Source organism: Nomascus leucogenys, chromosome 6 (assembly GCF_006542625.1).
Source record: "Nomascus leucogenys isolate Asia chromosome 6, Asia_NLE_v1, whole genome shotgun sequence".
Taxonomy (NCBI): Eukaryota; Metazoa; Chordata; class Mammalia; order Primates; family Hylobatidae; genus Nomascus; species Nomascus leucogenys.
This window is the reverse complement of record NC_044386.1, coordinates 66,457,526-66,479,208: the sequence shown is the minus strand read 5'-3', so window position 1 is coordinate 66,479,208 and position 21,683 is coordinate 66,457,526. Positions and strand designations below refer to the sequence as shown.

The 21,683-nt window shown below is 41.0% G+C and overlaps 1 protein-coding gene across 2 annotated transcripts in view; it reads right to left on the bottom strand.

Moving 5' to 3' along the window:
- AQR (aquarius intron-binding spliceosomal factor) overlaps positions 1 to 21,683 on the bottom strand; it is a 118,603-nt gene that overhangs the window by 96,174 nt on the left and 746 nt on the right. For both annotated transcript variants that reach the window (XR_004030480.1, XM_003272795.4), the window contains exons 2-5: positions 16,909 to 16,965; positions 12,840 to 12,880; positions 5,098 to 5,133; positions 474 to 594 (exon numbers count right to left, since the gene is read on the bottom strand). Coding sequence is in view for 1 of the 2 variants with exons in the window: in XM_003272795.4 (XP_003272843.2) it covers positions 474 to 594; positions 5,098 to 5,133; positions 12,840 to 12,880; positions 16,909 to 16,965 (255 nt within the window). In the remaining variant the exon portion in view is untranslated. The remainder of the gene's footprint in view (positions 1 to 473; positions 595 to 5,097; positions 5,134 to 12,839; positions 12,881 to 16,908; positions 16,966 to 21,683) is intronic.

The window sequence follows — 21,683 nt, the reverse complement described above, 5'->3', positions numbered from 1 at the left end:
TGCCACCGTGCCTGGCTAATTTTTTTTTTTTTTTAAACAAGTTTTTGCTTTGTTGCCCAGGCTGGTCTTGAACTCCTGGCTTCAAGCAATCCTCCCACCTCAGCTTTCCAAGTGCAGGATTACAGGCATGAGTGACAGCACTCAGCCTGTTTGTACTTATTAATATAATTTCCATTTTGCCAGCTCCTGATGTAAGTTGTTATAACATATACCATTCTTTGTTTCAAACACAAAGCAGAAAAGTAACTCACATTCACAAATTTTCAATTCATAGTAAATTATTAAATCGTTTGAAGAAAGTATTGAAACCAAAAGAAAACATATCTTTCACATACCCATTCTTTTTCTCAATATTTGCTTTATTACTGGGTAAAGTTCTGCTCTAAAAGCACCACTATCAGTAAAAGTGCTGCCACTTTGTAATGGCTTATGTGGGTCAGTATGAAAGCTATGAAGTAATTTAAATCAGTTACCTCCCATGCAGGCACGTTTTCTCTAAACTTCTCATTCACCATACAGCAGATTGACATTAAATAGGCCTTGCTGGATACCTCAGGAGAATAATTCATCCAGAGATAATTTTCAAGATACTGGCTGGAAAGAGTAAAAAGCATAGAATACTTCATTAGTTACCACTACTCACTGTAATGCATAACTCACCCAGAAAAGCATAATTATTTACAACTTTCTGAAAATATTTTGGAAATCTCTATTTATAACTTGGAATCCTTGGCTGGCTGTGGTAGCTCATGCCTGTAATCCCAGCACTTTGGGAGGCCGAGGTGGGTGGAGGTCAACTCCTGACTTGAGGTCAGAAGTTGTGATATGGTGAAACCCCATGTCTACTAAAAATACAAAAATTAGCTGGGCATGGTGGCACACGCCTGTAATCCCAGCTACTCATGGGGCTGAGGCAGGAGAATCACTTGAACCCCGGTAGAAGAGTATGCAGTGAGCTGAGATTGCACCACTACACTCCAGCCTGGCCAAGAGCTAGACTCCGTCTCAAAAAACAAAAAACAAAACTTGGAATCCTTCACAAATTTACCTGCAGTCTAGGTCACTGCTACCAGCTACAAATTTATATATAGAAAATACAGCTTTGGAGAATGACAGTCTTATAAATTCAAATAAAAAGGTATCAAACGTTGCCAATATACATAATTATCACCACCAAACCACTGGATATTCCCTTATTTAAGGCTGTTTTTTTTTTTTGTTTTTTTGAGACGGAGTTTTGCTCTTGTGGCCCAGACTGGAGTGCAATGGCATGATCTCAGCTCTCAGCAACCTCCACCTCCTGGGTTCAAGCGATTCTCCTGCCTCTGCCTCCTGAGTAGCTGGGATTACAAGAATGCGCCACCACGCCCCGCTAATTTTTTGTATTTTTAGTAGAGAAGGGGTTTCTCCATGTTGGTCAAGCTGGTCTTGAACTCCCGACCTCAGGTGATCCACCCACCTCAGCCTCCCAAAGTGCTGGGATTACAGGCATGAGCCACTGCACTGGGCCTTTAACTTTAAGGCTCTTCTTAAAGTAAAAGCTGGCCAGGCACAGTGGCTCACGCCTGCAATCCCAGCACTTTGGGAGGCCAAGGCAGGCAGATCATGAGGTCAAGAGATCGAGACCATCCTGGCCAACATGGTGAAACCCCATCTCTACTAAAAATACAAAAATTAGCTGGGCATGGTGGCATGTGCCTATATCCCAGCTACTCAGGAGGCTGAGGCAGGAGAATTACTTGAACCCGGGAGGCGGAGATGGCAGTGAGCTGAGATCGTGCCACTGCACTCCTGCCTGGCAACAGTGAGACTCCGTCTCAAAAAAAAAAAAAAAAAGGAAAATCCAAAAATACCTGACAAATATCAGTTCTAAAACAAAATGAGGCCAGGTGTGGTGGCTGACACCTGTAATCCTAGTACTTTGGGAGGCCAAAGTGGGTGGACTGCTGGAGCCCAGGAGTTTGAGACCAGCTTGGGCAACATAGTGAGACCTTATCTCTACAAAAAAAAAAACAAAAAAAAAAAAACCACTAGCCAGGTGTGATGGTGCACACCTGTGGTCCCAAGTACTCAGGAGGCTGAGGTAGGAGGATCACTTGAGCCTAGGGCGTTGAGGTTGCAGTGAGCCATGATTGTGCCACTGTACTCCGACGTGGGCAACAGAGTGAGACCCCATCTCCAAAACTAAAAAAAAAAAAAAAAAAAAAAAAAATCTTCTGAAACTCCTACTAAGCCTTCTCATTCTAGTCTCCACATATCTTATTTTCCTTTCGTATTTTTCATTTTTACTTCTCTTTGCTATTTTCCTTTTTTTTTTTTTTTGAGATGGAGTCTCACTCTGTTGCCAGGCTGGAGTGCAGTGGCATAATCCCGGCTCACTACAACCTCTGCCTCCCAGGTTCAAGCGATTCTCCTGCCTCAGCCTCCTGAGTAGCTGAGATTACAGGCATATGCCACCACGCCCAGCTAATTTTTGTATTTTTAGTAGAGACAGGGTTTCATCATGTTGGCCAGGATGGTCTCGATCTCTTGACCTTGTGATCCACCCGCCTTGGCCTCCCAAAGTGCTGGGATTACAGGTGTGAGCCACCACTCCCGGCCCTCTTTGCTATTTTCTAGTTAATTCCCTCAGATCTATTTTCTAGTTCATTCCCTCAGATCTATTTTCTAGTTCATTAATTCCTTCTTTAGCTGCATCTAACATGTTATTTATTTTGCTAATTGAGTTTTTAAATTTCAATGATTTTTTATCTCCATTTCCCTCCCCCAAGTCTATCCATTTTTAGTGTCTTGTTTCTTTCTCACATATTACATTTCTTCTCTTATGCCAATAATAATTTTAAACATAATGACTTGACAGTGTGTATCAATTATTTAATTATCTGAAGTTCTTGGTGGTGGGGGCAGGGGTAAATATTTGTTCTCTGCTGTTCACTCTTGCTTATAGTAGAGAATATTACCCTAATGTGCTCTGTAATTTGGGAGTATAAACTCACCTTTACCAAGGTTTTATTTATAGAGTTTTTTGCAGTATAGTTGGAATACATATGCTTCCAGAGTATCTTTATAACTGTTTCTGCCAGATGTCCCACAGATGTCACTGGCTTGCCACAGTTTTTAAGAGTAAAGTCTTATCTTGGGTGTTATCTGACTACACAGCAAATTCCAAACCTATCTTAAAATCTCTTAGATGAGAAAACTGAGATAATGAGAGTCAATGATTTGCCTGATTACACAGGTATGGTCCTGACTCCAAACTACATCTCTTTTCTTCAAACTTAAGGATTTGTTCAATAACTTCCTGATCCTATTTCAGCAATTGCAGCAAATTCTATACAATATTGATATAAAATAATGCCTTCCTCTAATGATTTTCATCCATGGAAACCCTTTTCTCAGTTCACTTCCCTATATCCAGCTACCTTCTCCATGCCATCTTACTTTCCACTTTAGCAAGAAACCATCAATTACTCTCTACAACAAACTTTAGACTGGTTATGTTTGGAAGTTGGCCCAGGGAAAATGATATCGTCACATAAAATTAAATAAGAGTTTCTGAAAGGTAACAACCGACTTTTTCAGCTATTAAAAATTTTTCACTGTCAGCTGGGTGCGGTGGCTCACGCCTGTAATCCCAGCACTTTAGGAAGCCGAGGCAGGCAATCACAAGGTCAAGAAATCAAGACCATCCTGGCCAACATGGTGAAACCCCGTCTCTACTAAAAATACAAAAATTAGCCAGGCGTGATGGCACACACCTGTAATCCCAGCTACTCAGGAGGCTGAGGCAGGAGAATCGCTTCTACGCGGGAAGTGGAGGTTGCAGGGAGTCGAGATCGTGCCACTGCACTCCAGCCTGGCAACAGAGTGAGACTGTCTCAAAAAAAAAAAAAAAAAATTTCACTGTCATTGATGCTTTCCATCTGTTTTGTTGCTTTCTCCTTCAATTCCTGCAATTCTCTTGGTTTCTGGACTCTAGAATTCTGGTTAATTCTAATTGCATATTGGTAGCCTCTTGATTTTAATCTGTCTTCTTGAAAGGAGGCACAATATGATGGAAAGCGCATATTTATCTCAGGGCCAGATGGGTCCAGTTTCTAGCCTCAGTTTTCTCCCCTACAAAATAAGGAAGATCTTACTGGTGGTGTTGTGAGGATTAAATAAGATCATTTAATAATAATACAGTCCTTAGGATACAGGAGGCACTCAACTTACTAGTTAATTCATAATAATAAATTTCAATTTCCCGCTATAAAAACGATAAGACCATCTACTTCATGTCATTTTTTTTGTAAGGATCAAATCTGTGTACATAGGAGTAACCATTATTAACACAGAGGCCCTGACCTCTGATGTAAACCAGATGTCAAGGAAGTGTAGAGAAGTGGAAAACCATGAGCTTTGGCATCAGACATTGGTATCCCAGCTCTGCCAATTACTTAGAGCAAAGTATTTAACCTCTCTGATCTCAACTTCTGTTTCCAGTAAATACAGAGGATAGTACTTACTTCATAGGATTGTTGTGAGTACTCTGTATGTAAAATGCTTAACAGTGTGGTGAGCACAAAACTGGTGTTCTGTTTGAGAAATGGTAAATGTAACTATCATCAACAACAATCCTGGCTTTTATTTTCAGCATACTGGCTAGATCTGGTTGCAACATAATCTAATCTACCTTTGCAATCTAAAAATCATACATTATCTTTGGTCTGAAATATTTATATTACTAGTAGCTAGACTGGAACAATGCTACCTTGATGATAACATTTTAGCTTGGCAGGGAAAAAAAGTGGGTATAGAACACACTCTAATTTATTTCCACTGATCACTACAGAAACCAAGTTTGAGTTCAGAAATTATTCACCACATGCTAGCTTAACAAGTAAGAAACAAATCAAAATACAAGTTATTCTAACAATGGGCCATCATCTTTGAAAACAAACGCTATCATACATATATTCCAAAATAAGCCAATCACAGAAATATAAATCTTCACAAATTTAGATTTTCTTAGTCACTCACAGAAATAACACACAAAATTTAGCTAAAACTCAAATCACATTATCTTTTTCATCAACAGAATGTCTTATAACTTACCTAAATTCCAAGAGCATTATCTTTCTAATAGCAAACCTGAAAACATAAAAATAAACAAAATATTTAAAATAGAGAATACAAACGTTTCGGAGTTATTAACACAAATGCATTTAGGGATGTTTTGTTTCCATATTAACCCACCTATCAAAATTCATAATATCAGATCACAACTTCCAATGTCAGTTCAACTTCTTAAGCACTGACAAACATGTTTTCATTTAATACTCAAATGAAACACTTTGCTAGAGTCATGCCTTCCTAAAAGCACGCAGGACACATATCTATATTGCAAATGTGAAAATCAGATGTTTCACTTGCTTCTTAGTGTTGACAGTGAGCTTAAAATACTAAAATATTGTGGAGGAAATATCAGATATTTGTCTTTAATATACTGTCTTTTTTAAATAGAATTACTTTGTTTTATATGAATAAACAATGACATAATCATGTTTGTCCAAAGCATACTTACGTTGTCCCGAAGCAGATACAAATGGCCACTAATTTAGCTTTATCATTTTATAATATTGGAAATAGATCAGAACACTGTCACTAGGTAATAGTTTCCAGCTTTGAAAATTAAAAGTACATGTATTATGAATTTATAATGCCCCAGGAAACCACTATCCTGTCAAAAATCCTATTCCACTGATTTCTGATCTCTTGGTTTCACTGAGCATGCGATGTCACAAAACTTTAGTGAGAATGAAATGAAGGTTTTTACTATGCAAAAGACAGAATACTGCCAAAGTACTGGCTTCTACAGCCAGCCAAGATGCTGAGTGGATAGGCCATCTTGAGTGACACACTCTAAATCTTCAACTGCAGACATTTCACTTGAATTAACTGTATGTTAGACAACAGAATTCACTCACTGCCCATTATACACAAAACTCTACATTAAATTTCTTCAGTCACAAATAGGACCACACGATAAAAGAGAGAAAATCCTGGCTCATAAGATAGAATACCAGTGTTCTAGTAATGACTCAGTGTTACTTTGACAATGTCTTTTAAACATTTTTTTATTTTTTCTTTTTTATTGAGACAGAGTCTTGCTCCATCGCCCACACTAGAGTGCAGTGGCACGATCTCGGTACACTGCAACCTCCGCCTCCCAGGCTCAAGCAATTCTTGTGCCTCAGACTCTCGAGTAGCTGGGATTACAGTCACGTGCCACCACACCTGGCAAATGTTTTGTATTTTTAGTAGAGATAGGGGTTTCCCCATGTTGTCCAGGCTGGTCTCGAACTCCTGAGCTCAGGTGATCCGCCCCCCTCAGCCTCCAAAAATGCTAGGATTACAGGCGTGAGCTACCACACCCGACGTCTTTTAAACATTCTGCAACTCAGTTTCCTCATGTATAAAAATGGTAGAGCAGCCAACTTTCCTTTATGATAACTAGACAAGTGAAAAATAAGTCTTCTTTTTTTTTTTCTGAGGCAGAGCTTGCTCTATTGCCCAGGCTAGAGTACAGTGGCACAAACATAGCTCACTGTAGTCTCAATCTCCCAGGCTCAAGCGATCCTCCCACCTCAGCCTCTCAAGTAGCTGGGACTACAGGCACGTGCTACCACGTCCAGCTAATTTTTTTGATTTTTAGTAGAGATGAAGTCTCACTATGTTGCCCAGACTGGTTTCAAACTCCTGGGCTCAAGTAATCCTCCCACCTCGGCCCCCCAAAGTGCTGGGATTACAAGCATGAGCCACCACGCCTGGCCTTGAAAAATAACTCTTGATATGTCAAAATAAAGCAAAAGCAGTCTGAAAAACATTCAATTCCTCTTCTAGCAATCTCAGTGGTATTTATTAAATTTGGAGTTTTATACTTTTGCCAATGAAGTCTCTGAGACAGATAAAGTGAACAGCTTAACTGAAAGTGTACTTATAAGATAAAAAAACAGGTCTATGAACTAGACACCGTGTCAGAAGAATTTTAAAGATAAGTATGGAAGGCTGGGCACGGTGGCTCACGCCTGTAATCCTAACACTTTGGGAGGCCAAGGAGGGTGGATTGCCTGAGCTCAGGGGTTCGAGACCAGCATGGACAACACGGTGGAACCCCGTCTCTACTAAAATACAAAAAATTAGCCAGGTATGGCTGCATGTGCCTGTAGTTCCAGGTACTCAGGAGGCTGAGACAGGAGAATTGCTTGAACTCGGGAGGTGGAGGTTGCAGTGGGCTGAGATTGCACCACTGCACTCCAGCCCAGGCGAGAGTGAGACTCCGTCTCAAAAAAATAAATAAATAAGTATGAAAAGTTACAAACAATAATCGCAAATATAAATAATTTGAAGGATTTTTGGATGGTTTTTTTTTAAGTTACCAATATTTACTGAGAGCATGCATTATGCCTGACACTGCCAAGGACTTAACGTGCATTTCATTAAATCCTTCCAAAGTTGAATAATTTATGTACGATAAACCCGATCTATTACTGTATCATTAAATATGATAAGAAAAAGAGAAGAGGCCACACAAATGAGAGTTCTTTTCTATTACATTCCCCCCTGCCCCAACAACTTCCTCTTTTGGGACGACTGTGTGAAATATGAGGTCTGGAGCTGTGGCAGCCCCACCACAACCATATGGAAAAAATCAATAAAACCTTTTGAAAAGATTGACAAGGGCCTTGACATTATTAACTTCTGAGCTACCTACTTCCAGATCTGTTAAGCAGATGATTAAAACAACAAGTAGTAACAGTGAACAAAAGAAGCCAGCTACGCCAGGCACAGTGGCTCACGTCTGTAATCCCAGCACTTTGGGAGGCCGGGGCATGCAGATTACCTGAGGTCAGGAGTTCGAGACTAGCCTGGCCAACATGGCGAAACCCCATCTCTACTAAAAATACAAAAAATTAGCCAGGTGTGGTGGCCGGGCACCTGTAATCCCAACTTCTCGGGAGGCTGACGCAGGAGAATCGTTTGAAGCCAGGAGGCGGAGGTTGCAGTGAGCCGAGATCACACCACTGCACTCCAGCCTGGCGACAACAGCGAAACTCCATCTCAAAAAAAAAGCCAGCCACAAAAGAGTACATAGTGTGTGATTCTATTTATTTATTTAAAGTTGAAAAAGAACCAAAATTATAGTATTCTTGTTTGCATACTTACATATTATAATGATAAAGAAAAGAAACAAGCAGAGAGCTTCTGGAACACTGACAATGTTCGTGGAGTTTTTCAGCCTAGGTGGTGGTTATGAATTATTACTATAATTCATAAGGCTATACATTTGTTTTATGCTCTTTTCTGTGTTACATTTCATAATAAAAGAGTCCATACATTTCAAATAAAAATAAACACTTTGGGAAAAGTAAATCACTCTGTAAATCACCCTTTTTGAAAGCATAAAAACCACTTAGTTGGTTCATAACAGGACTAAACATCATACCAGAGTGTACTAGTTAAAAAGTTTCTAGAAGGCAAAGGACTCTTATTTAAGAACAGGGTATTCAAGGCTGGGCACGGTGGCTCACACCTGTAATCCCAGCACTTTGGGAGGCCGAGGTGGGCGGATCACCTGAGGTCAGGAGTTCGAGACTAGCCTGACCAACATCGTGAAACGGTCTCTACTAAAACTACAAAAAATTAGCAGGCCATGGTGGCACATGCTTGTAATCCCAGCTACTCAGGAGGCTGAGGCAGGAGAATCGCTTGAACCCAGGAGGCGGAGGTGGCAGTGAGCTGAGATTGTGCCACTGCACTCCAGCCTGGGGCAATAAAGGTGAAACTCCATCTCAAAAAAATAAAAGAACAGAGCAGAATATTCAGTAAGAACTCAGAAAAAAAAAAAAAAGAACCAGGGAACCAGGATTCAATACCTGGTGTGCCTCTAAATACTGGGAAACATCTTGGACAAGTTATTTAACCTATCTACTTCAGTTTCCTCATCCATAAAATGAGGATAATAATAGTGTTATAGGGTTGTTGTGGGAATAAATGAGCTAGATGCTTGTAGCAGAATGCAAGGTGCTAACAGCAGAATCTGGCACATAGTAAGCACTTAACTATTATTTTAAAAATGTTTTTAAAATCAAACTTGGATTAAGAATTCATTAAGATAAGCCTGCCAAATCTGATAACGGCAAGAACAGCAAATATGAATCAACTGTGTAATGTACCACACAGTAACATGGCTGTTACATCAAGCCATTCGCCCAATACTGAAAATGCCATGAGCACATAGCTCAGCAAAATAATTTCCTCAGGACCTAGCCTAAAAAACTGGTCATTTAAATTTCTTTTTTTTCTTTTTTCAGATGGAGTCTCGCTCTGTCACCCAGGCTGTAGTGCAGTGGCACAATTTCAGCTCACTGCAACCTCCGCCTCCCAGGTTCAAGCGATTCTCTTGCCTCAGCCTCTCGAGTAGCTGGGATTACAGATGCGTTTCACCACACCCAGCTGATTTTTGTATTTAGTAGAGACAGGGTTTCACCATGTTAAATTTTTAAATACATACTACAGTTTATGTGTTACAGAAGTGTACTCAGGAATAAAAAATGTAGGCCAGGCGTGGTGGCTCACACCTGTAATCCCAGCACTTTGGGAGGCCAAGGCAAGCGGATCACCTGAGGTTGGGAGTTAGAGACCAGCCTGACAAACATGGAGAAACCCCGTCTCTACTAAAAATATAAAATTAGCCAGGCGTGGTGGAGCATGCCTGTAATCCCTGCTACTCGGGAAGCTGAGGCAGGAGAATCACTTGAACCTGGGAGGCGGAGGTTGCGGTGAGCCGAGACTGCACCATTGCACTCCAGCCTGGGCAACAAGATCGAAACTCCGTCTCAAAAAAACATAAAAAATAATAATAATAATAATAAACGTGTCCAAGATAAGAAAACGACTGTTAAAGGTGCCAGGATAAATCTTAGCCATGCCAAAGACAGCTACTTCTTTCAGAACTAAGAATAACATAGGGGTGGCTGGCCGGGCGCGGTGGCTCACGCCTGTAATCCCAGCACTTTGGGAGGCCGAGGCGGGCAGATCACAAGGTCAGGAGATCGAGACCATCCTGGCTAACATGGTAAAACCCCATCTCTACTAAAAATACAAAAAATTAGCCGGGCGTGGTGGCGGGCACCTATAGTCCCAGCTACTCGGGAGGCTGAGGCAGGGGAATGGCATGGACCCAGGAGGCAGAGCTTGCAGTGCGCCGAGATCATGCCACTGCACTCCAGCCTGGCGACAAAGCGAGACTCCATCTCAAAAAAAAAAAAAAAGAATAACATAGGGGCTGGGTGTAGTGGCTAATTGCTATAATCCCAGCACTTTGGGAGGTCAAAGTGGGCAGATTGCTTGAGCTCAGGAGTGAGACCAGCCTGGGCAACATGGCAAAACCCTGTTTCTACCAAAAATACAAAAAGAATTAGCTGGGCATGGTGGTTTGTGCCTGTGGTCCCAGCTACTCGGGAGGCTAAGGTTGGGGGATCACTTGAGCCCAGGAGTCAGAGGTTGCAATGAGGTGAGATCACACCACTGCACTCAAACCTGGGTGAAAGAGAGCAACCCTGTCACACATTGTGCAATGGTGCAATCTCGGCTACACACAAGAGAGCTACACACAAAAAGCAGCCAAACGTATATGGCTTAAAAATCATTAGCAGCTTTTGGTTGTTATAAAAAATCACCTCTGAAGAAGAAATATTAATAGCAAGGGTTTAAATGAAAAAATAAACAATCACTTTCCACTGGAGTGAAAATCTATTCTGAAGATTCAAAATAATTTTCAAATTAGTATAACCTTAATATAGAAGAAAAAAATGATACTAGAATTAATCCACCCACTCGTCTTTAGTTTTCTCAAGAAACTTCATTCATACTCACCTTCAGACCAACAGGCCATATGTTACAAATCTGCTCAAATGCCCTACTTTCAGAGAGAATTTGCCTAATTATTCTGAAATACCAGTCCTTGTCACTATCCTCTAACCACACTTTAATTCACAGCATTTACTATCTCCTGACATTACATTACATAGAGATATACAGATATCTGTCTGTCCGTCTGTCTGACCTACTAGAATGTAAGCTCCATGACAGCAGGGACTGTATCTCCCCTCTTTGCTGTTGTACTGTTAGCATCGAAATGGTGGCTAGCACAAAGTAGGCTCAACTCAGTCTCTTTTTGTTGTTTGTTTTGAGACAGAGTCTCACTCTGTCGCCCAGGCTAGAGTGCAGTGGCACGATTGTGGCTCACTGAACCCTTAACCTCCTGGGCTCAGGTGATCCTCCCACTTCATCCTCTTGAGTAACTGGGACTACAACCATACACCACCATGTCGAGCTAATTTTTTGTGTTTTTTCTGGACACAGGGTTTTGCCATGTTGCTTAGGCTGGTCCTGAACTACTTACTGGGCTTGAATGATCTGCCCACCTCGGCCTCCCAAGGTGCTGGGATTACAGGCATGAGCCACCATGCCCAGCCAACCCAATCTCTTTTGAGCTATACACCTGGATATCCAACTGCCTATTCCATATCTCCATCTTCATAGCTCTTAAGTAGCTAGAATTCAATATATCCAAAAATGAAATAATGATCTACACCCAATCCTACCCCCAACAACGTGGCAAAAGTCAGTAATGGCATCGCTAATCACTCAGCAACTTAAGCAAAAAATTTTAGGACCATCCTTGATTCCACCTTTTCCTATATCTGCCACATCCAAACATCAAGTCTCTCTATCTCTGTCTCTCTCAAATGGACAATTCCTCTCCCAACTTTCCACGCAAGCCAAATCTATGACATCTTGAAGCTGACAACTACAATGCTCACCTAATTAATTCCCTGCCTATTGCTCCCTCCAAATCCAAATTCTTGCTGGGTGCAGTGGCTAATGCCTGTGATCCCAGCACTTTGGAAGGCCAAGGCAGGTGGATCACTTGGGGCCAGGAGTTTGAGACTAGCCTGGCCAACATGGTGAAACCCTGTCTCAAAAAAAGAAAAACAAACAAACAAACAAACAAACCCAAATTCTCTTTTTCAAATACCACTGTGCTTACAACTCTTCTTACTTCCTACTGTTTTTCAAATAAAGAACAAAATCCTGAAGATGGCCTTTGACCCATTTGGTCAAATATCCTTTTAAAATACTCACTGGACATACATGTCTGCAGTGCATATATGAAAAGATGCCCAAGACACATTGTTAAATTTTTTAAAAGAAGCATGATGAAAAATAGCATGTAGAGTACAAACCCTTTGGTGTTTGAAAAAACATGTGAAGGGGTGGGGAATAGAACAGATGTATATGAACCATATACATGAACCAGGGATTGGGGGCAGAAAAGATGACTTATTGAAACTCACCCCTTACAGCATATTGCTCAAAAATAATTTTTATCACTTCTGTGTTTATTATTATACATTTTATACATTACATATGTATGCTATATTATTGTAAATTTAATAATGTCTTATTTTCATAAGTTAAGAATATTTTTAAAAGGTGAATCAGAAATAAGAAAATACTAGTAATAAAATCTTCATGTTTACTTTTTCTCAAATTCCATCTAAATCCAAATAAACCCTATGGGATTTGATACCTCTAATCTGAGCCAAAAGTTAGAAGGCAAAAAATAATTTATGACTCTTCAGCACCTAAAGTTTTTCTAGTCACCATTTCCCTGATGACCAATTTGAAACAGAAAAAAAGGTTCAAGTTATGATCACATTTAGAAGTTCAGCCAAGATCCAACTTGGTCCACCCCAATCACATTGTATAAAATTTAAATTCATTCCTACCTTGATTTGACAATCTCTTTTTCATATATATCTTCAATAACCTGTTATCAAAAATATAAAAATGTTTAATATCTCAACAACTTTTTTCAACCCTAAATTGACAGTTTTTAATGAGTGAGATTATATAAAATAAGTTGGTTTAGGAAAGCCATCAAATATTACTGCTGTTGAAATAATGAGATATTTAAAATAATCCCATTATATTTCTCAAAATGTGAAATTAACAGAAAGCAAAGTAGAAAAAATAAATAATAAAAGAGGCTTAGATTCATTAAAATGATGTGCTTATAAACATTTTTAGGGAAAATAAAAATTCACAAGATCAGGATTTTTTTTAAACTTAAAGTGTATAAATGTTATCAGACTCCATTTAAGAGTCATAACTGTGTGACTTCAAAACGCAGACAGAAAATAAGTTAAAAGCGTGAAGACGGCCGGGAGCGGTGGCTCACGCTTGTAATCCCAGCACTTTGGGAGGCCGAGGTGGGCGGATCACGAGGTCAGGAGATTGAGACCACGGTGAAACCCCGTCTCTACTAAAAATACAAAAAAAAAAAAATTAGCCGGGCGTGGTGGCGGGCGCCTGTAGTCCCAGCTACTCGGAGAGGCTGAGGCAGGAGAATGGCGTGAACCCGGGAGGCGGAGCTTGCAGTGAGCCGAGATTGCGCCACTGCACTCCAGCCTGGGTGACAGAGCGAGACTCCGTCTCAAAAAAAAAAAAAAAAAAAAAAAAAAGCGTGAAGACGTAACAGACACAAATTCTAATTGTTACATCTCGTTATCCAAATGAATATGATAGAGCTTCAGAATTTCCATTCATTTGAGTGAGGATGGGCAGAATGGTGTACTACTTAAGAATTCAGACTCTGGCCAGGCACAGTGGCTCATGCCTGTAATCCGAGCACTTTGGGAGGCCGAAGAGGGTGAATCATGAGGTCAAGAGATCAAGACCATCCTGGCCAACATGGTGAAACCCTGTCTCTACTAAAAATACAAATATTAGCTGGGCGTGGTGGTGCATGCCTGCAGTCCCAACTACTTTGGAGGCTGAGGCAGGAGAATCGCTTGAACCTGGGAGGCGGAGGTTGCAGTGAGTCAAGGTCACGCCACTGTACTCCATCCAGCCTGGCAACAGAGCGAGACTCCATCTCAAAAATAATAATAATAATAATAATTCTGACTCTGGAATTGTACATCTCAAAAAAAAAAAAGAAAAAAAGAACTCAGACTCTGGAATTGGATGCCTTCACTACTGATGGCTGGAACTCTTAGGCAAGTGCCTGACCTCTCCAAGGCTCAGTTTCCTTACCCACAAAACAGATCTAATAACACAGACTACCACACAGGATTACTGCAAATAAAATAAGACAGGGCATATAAACAATTAGTACAAATACTGGCACACAGTGAGCCTTCAGTAACAGTTATCAATAGCAGCAGTAGTAGTGCTAGCATTAATAATAGTAAAAAAAAAAAAATACTACTGTAAAATTATGACGTGCTTTAACATGGTATAATATAATATTATTGTATGGTAACTATAATGTCTTTTTTTTTTGACATGGGGTCTCACTCTGTCACCCAGGGTGGAGTGTAGCAGTGCAATCACAGCTCATTGCAACCTCTGCCTTCCAGGCTCAACTATCCTCCAGCCTCAGCCTCCCAAATAGCGGGGACCACAGGCATACACCACCATACCCAGCTAATTTTTTGTATTTTTGGTAGAGATGGGGGTTTCACCATGTTGCCCAAGTTGGTCTTGAACTCCTGAAGTCAAGTGATCTACCGCCTCAGCCTCCCAAAGTGCTGGGATTACAGGCGTGAGCCATGGTGCCTAGCCTATAATATCTTTTAACTGCTCCAAATATATTTGGGTAATAAGTATTTGTGAGTGGTAAAGGGAGAGAGGTGATGAGGAAAACAAATCTTTTTTTTTTTTTTTTTTTTTTTTGAGACGGAGTTTTGCTCTGTCGCCCAGGCTGGAGTGCAGTGGCGCAGTCTCGGCTCACTGCAAGCCCCGCCTACCGGGTTCACGCCATTCTCCTGCCTCAGCCTCTCCGAGTAGCTGGGACTACAGGCGCCCGCCACCATGCCCGGCTAATTCTTTTGTATTTTTAGTAGAGACGGGGTTTCACCGTGGTCTCGATCTCCTGACCTCGTGATTCGCCGCCTTGGCCTCCCAAAGTGCTGGGATTACAAGCGTGAGCCACCGCGCCCGGCCTGAGGAAAACAAATCTTGTTCAATCTAGATGAAATGCTCTGTTATTGTTTTCATCAAATTTCAAATTAAATAATAAAATAAAGATTACTGGTTGGCCGGGTGCGGTGGCTCAAGCCTGTAATCTCACCACTTTGGGAGGCAAAGGCCGGCAGATCACCTGAAGTTAGGAGTTTGAGACCAGCCTGGCCAAAATGGCAAAAACCCGTCACTACTAAGCATACAAAAATTAGCAGGGCGTGGTGGCGTGCATCTGTAATCCCAGCTACTCAGGAGGCTGAGGCAGAAGAATTGCTTGAACCCAGGAGGTGGAGGCTGCAGTGAGCCAGGATCATGCCATTGCACTCCAGACTGGGTGACAAGAGCGAGACTCCATCTCCAAAAAAAAAAAAAAAAAAAAAAAAAAGATTACTGGCAAAAACAAATATATATTCGTAAGAATTTAAGTTCAAATAAAGTAAGAAATTTTGGGTAAAAAGTTCAGTTTTACCAAGAGTGCCTAAAGCATCACCATTAAATTTATAATGGCAGAGCTTAAGAGTCTTCATTACTTGTTGAATGGTATGCAATATGTCAACATCTATTTCATTTAAAGACCTCACTCTCTTTAAGGGACAGGGTCTCATTCTGTTGCCCAGGCTGGAGTGCAGTGGCCTGATTACAGTTCACTGCAGCCTCAAACTCCTGGACTCAGTCAGTCATCCTCCCACTTCAGCTTCCAGAGCAACTGAGACTACATGTGTGAGCCACTGCACCAAGCCAATTTTTTAAATTTTTTTGTAGAGACGAGATCTCACTACTGCCCAGTCTAGTCTCAAACTCCTGGCTTCAGGTGATCTTCCCTCCTTGGTCTCCCAAAGCACTAGGATTATAGGCATGAGCCACCACACCTGGCCTTAGACCTCTCTTTAAGAACCTATTCCAGTAAGAATTAACCCTATATTTGGGAATTTGTCATATTATTTGTTCTAAATTGCTTCAGTTGGACTTAGTCAATTGAATAAGTTCAATTCCCTCATTGAATATTACTGGACTTTAGTTATTACACTATACAACTGCTGCTCCTTCCATCTTTATTATAGACCTTTACCTCATTCACCACTCTAAAAACAAGATAACACAACAGATTTAATCCTAAGTGAACTATCAAAAAGTTGTACAAAAATTTCTATATATTTACAAAGATATTTATTACATGATCATTTATAATAATGATAAATTAAAAACAACCTAAGAATCTATAAACAGAAAAACAGTTAAGTAAATTATACACATATACTTTTTTTTATTTTTTTTTGAGACGGAGTCTCACTCTGTCGCCCAGGCTGGAGTGCAGTGGTGCGATCTTGGCTCACTGCACGCTCCGCCTCCCGGGTTCACACCATTCTCCTGCCTCAGCCTACCGAGTAGCTGGGACTACAGGCGCCCACCACCACGCCTGGCTAATTTTTTTGTATTTTTAGTAGAGACGGGGTTTCACCATGTTGGCCAGGATGGTCTCGATCTCCTGACCTCGTGATCCACCGGCCTTGACCTCCCAAAGTGCTGGGATCACAAGCGTGAGCCACCGCGCCCGGCCACATACACATTTTTTTTAAGGCTTAAAGAAAATACAACAAAATGGTAAGAGAGGTTATCTCTGGGTAGTGATCATTTTCTTATGTGTAGTTTCTATGTCTTCCAAATTTCCTAACATAAATAATTGCTAAGTTTGATAAGCAAAAACTTGTATTTTTTGTAGATTCTTAGGTTGTTTTTAATTTTAAAAAAATTATGGAAAGCTTTTGTTGAAATAACCCTTTAAAAGGAGTGTAACTTCTCAAGAATTATGTTGAAACCAAAAATACTTACCTTTATATCAAAAGGTGATTTCTTCTTGATGTGGGGAGCCCAGTATTTACACGCTAACTGCAAAAGTAAACAGTATAAACAGTTAAGTTCCAGATTCTTGCCATTGTAGAGCTGGAAGACAGATCATTTAGTGATAAGCTGTTTCTTAACAAGGCCCTACTCAGCACTGGGGGACAGTAAATCTGAAGGGACTACACAGGCACGCAGGCCAGTTGGCATCCTTGACCCCAAACCACTAAATGCCAGTAGTGCTTTGCACTACAGCATGCCATTGTGATTTAAACAAACAAAAAAATCCTCTCCAACCACCCCTAGAGAAACAATACAGCTCAGTTAATAATCACAGAGCCAAACATCTTCAGCATAGCAATAAGGAAACCCTGGTCTAGAAAAAATAAGTGATCTGCCCAAGATTACAGTTAGTTAATAGTTGAGCAAGTATTACAAATGATACTCAAAATCTTCATGAATACTTTCTAAAATAATGAGCCTTTAAATGATTAGTTCATACCCATAACAAAACCTAAAAAAAAAAAAATTGTAGTCTATCAGCTGCTTATTACAGAGAATATAAGAGCTGGCATATTTCAGCAGATTAGGCTTGACCTGTAAATTGTGAAATTTAAACAAATATATAACTCTCTCTACATATTTAAAGAAACAGCATAGTCTTATTCATAGGGTTTTGTTTCAAAACCCAATTATAATCTCTTTAAAAATAGAAAACTGGCAAGCACAAAGACTCAACATATTTATAAAAAGGTGACTACTCTGCAGTGTCTGGCATATCAGAGGCACTAATAAAGTCTGATGGATGAATGGATGGACAAATGAAGCAAAATCTGAAATGTTACTTCTGTGAGGCTGTCCTCAACACTACCTGATGGTGACAATTGCTTTCTCCTTCTCTTCATTTTGCACATAACTCTTTATAATCTTACCTTTCTATATTATAAATATTTGATTGCTTATCCATCTTTCCTTCTCACTTAATTGGAATACTTGAGAGATGGGACGTGTTTTCTTTGCTTTTATAGCTCAGCGATGAACACATACAACACACCTAAAGAGCCTCCCAAGCAGTTAGGACACTGGCCCTGAGGAATAGCCTCTAAAAATATTACAGTAACTTCCTACTTAAATGACACCTTCCGGCCAGGCATGGTGGCTCATGCCTGTAATCTCAGCACTTTGGGAGGCCGAGACAGGCGGATCACCTGAGGTCAGGAGTTCAAGACCAGCCTGGCCAACACGGTGAAACCCCATCTCTACTAAAAACACAAAAATTAGCCAGGCGTGGTGGTGTGCACCTATAATCCCAGCTACTTGGGAGGCTGAGGCAGGAGAATCGCTTGAACCTGGGAGGTGGAGACTGCAGTGAGCCGACACCGAGCCACTGCACCCCAGCCTGGGCAACAGAGCAAGACTCCATCTCAAAAATAAATAAATAAATAAATAAATAAACAACACCTGCCCAAATTGCCAATCACTCTTCAACTCAATACAAAATCTTCACCTCACCCCCAGTTATTCTGTGGTGTCCTCATTTCCTCATTCTGCTCCCTACGGGCATCATAAATTCAGTCATCTTCTTCTTACATCATACCATTAAGAGAATTGAGTCTAACCTGTTATGATGGACTCAGGAAATTACAAATAAAAATGTATATCCTATCTTCCGATCGAAACTGCTTACTGTACATCTGTACTTGATTGAAGATTAGCAAACATCTATCATGTCTCTTCTCTGAGTTTCTCCTTTCCCTTGGGGTCTAACGTGTAATGTCTCAAATATCACGATCTCGCAGTATATACACACTGCCCTCCCTCAAACTCTCTAGTCTCATGTAAAATAAAAAGTTTCCATTCTCCACTTAGTACAGCTATGACAGTATAAACTGCTTAAAGTAAACCTTACTGAAAGACAAAACAGGAAATAAAAATATAATGGTATAAAAAAGTGAGGTCACAAAGTTCAGATCTCTAATCTCCTTAAAACTAAATTTTAAACTCTTGATCTCATTCATTCAATAAATAATTTTAAAAGTACCTTTTCTGGCTAGGTATGCCAGATGCTCAGAAATTAAATTAAAAAGAAAAAAGAAGAAAACACCTAAGCCCAAGATGTCCGCTCTACCTAGAAAACTAATTCCCCCACTTTCCTCTCTACATTTCAAAGTCCAACTCAAATGGTACTTTCTCAATGAGAAAATTCTTCTTGGAAATTCTTTCCTTCAACAAAGTAATAATTTCATGCTCTTTTCTCAAAGCACTTCCCTCATACCCCAATCTGGCATTTCTCACATTAAACTACAGTGAGTTCTTTAAGTCTCTTAAAGTCTCCTTCCACAGGCTGTGCGTCAGATTGTGAGAACATGTCTGTTTTATTCCCCATGTACTCCCAGCACCTGGTATCGTACTAGGCACACACTGTGTGATGAGTATTTGTCAAATGAATACATAAGTGAATTAATGAACAAATATGCCAGATCATTAAGATGTAGTGCGAGAAAGGAAGGCTCTCAGCAATCTTGGGCCATGGGAACAATCATTAATGTCTAATATTTGCCAGATACTGTTTAGGCTCTTCTAGAGTGCAAAGAAAGGTAATCTTTGCCTTCAAGGCCACCCTGGCCTTTTTTTTTTTTTTTTTTTTTTGAGATGGAGTTTCGCTCTTGTTGCCCAGGCTGAAGTACAATGGCGTAATCTCAGCTCACTGCAACCTCTGCTTCCTGGGTTCAAGTGATTCTCCTGCCTCAGCCTCCTGAGTAGCTGGGATTACAGGCATGCACCACCACATCCGGCTAATTTTGTATTTTTAGTAGAGACAGGGTTTCTCCATGTTGGCCAGGCTGGTCTCGAACTCCCGACCTCAGGTGATCCGTCCACCTCGGCCTCCCAAAGTGCTGGGATTAACAGGCGTAATCCGACTGCGAGCCCCAAGCCACTGCACCCGGCCCACCCTGGCCTTCTTTACATTCATACCTTAAGGTGTGTGTACTTGCTATTTCCTTGCTTTTCTCAAAACTGGCTCCTTCTTTGCATTCAGGTGTTAGCTCAAATGTCACCTCAGAGAGGACTTTCCTGACTGTCTTTCATACACCTCAAACCAGTCTGTCACAGCCCTGTTTCATTTTCCTCATAGCATTTATCAGTGTATGAAACTATACTGTTCATCTGTCTGGTTCCTCCCTCTAAAATGTGAGTTCCATGACAGAAGTAAACTAATAAATGACTTCTACTGCAAAAATGCAGGTATATGGGGAAAGAGACCTCTAATCTCATTTAAGTTGTCAGGAAAAGCCTCTCTAAAGTAGTGTAGAAGGATGAGAATGAATAAAGGAAGGTGGGGAGAAAAAAAAAGAGGATTCCTAGCAGAGAAAATAATGTTGAAAGGCCAGGAGATGAAAGATAGCATGGCACATCCAAATAAATGAAGTTCTGTACGGCTAAGGCACAGAGTTAGAAAGGAAGAGGAAAAAGAGGAAACTGAAGATATAAGCACAGGTCAAATCACACAACACTATGAAGGATTTCAGCCATTAACCTAAGGGTAATTAGAATTCTTTAAAGATTTTTTTTGTCTTGTTTTGTTTTGTTTTTAGACAGAGTTTTGCTCTTGTTGCCCAGGCTGGAGTGCAATGGTGCGATCTTGGCTCATTGCAACCTCCGCCTCCTGGGTTCAAGCAATTCTCCTGCCTCAGCCTCCCGAGTAGCTGTGATTACAGGCGTGCACCACCAAGCCTGCCTACTTTTGTATTTTTAGTAGACACAGGGTTTCTCCATGTTGGTCAGGCTGGTCTCTAACTCCCGACCTCAGGTGATCGACCTGCCACGGCCTCTCAAAGTGCTGGGATTACAGGCATGAGCTATCGCGCCCGGCTGAAGATTTTAAGGACAGCCAGCCTTAGTGTAGTCCCTGTAGTCCCAGCTACAAGGGAGGCTGAGGTGGAAGGATCACTTGAGCCCCGCCAACATAGCGAGACCCTATCTTGAAAGAAGAAAAGGAAGAAAGGAAGGAAGATATTTTTTTTTTTTTTTTTTTTTTGAGATGGAGTCTCACACTGTTGCCCGGGCTGGAGTGCAGTGGCACAATCTCTGTTCACTGCAAGCTCCGACTCTCGGGTTCACGCCATTTTCCTGCCTCAGCCTCCCGAGTAGCTGGGACCACAGGCACCCGCCACCATGCCCGGCTAATTTTTTTTTGTATTTTTAGTAGAGACGGGGTTTCACCGTGTTAGCCAGGATGGTCTCGATTTCCTGACCTCGTGATCCGCCCGCCTCAGCCTCCCAAAGTGCTGGGATTACAGGCGTGAGCCACTGCGCCCGGCCGGAAGGAAGAGATTTTAAGAAGGCAAGTGATATGATGAGATTTGCACTTGTACGAAATCACTCGGAAAGCAACATGAAGAATGGGCTAGAGGAGAGCAAGAGGAAGGACAATATAACAGATTACGATACCTTGGTCCAGGCAGAAAACAATGGCAACCAGGCTTAAGGTGACAGAGATATAGAACACCAGACAGATTCAAAACATATTTAGAATGTAGAAATGTAGGGACTAAGGGAAAGGGAGGATTCAAAATCACTCCCTAGGCTTCTGCCCTGGCAAATCTGTTGAGACAAGGAATAAAGAATAAAGAAGCAGGTGGGCATGATAACTTCTACATTGAACTACTTACACTCTTACGCAATTCGCAAATAAATAAGAATGAGGAATGATGCTGACAATCACAGGACTGTGGTTCCCTATCCAAAGCCAACTGTGGCTCACA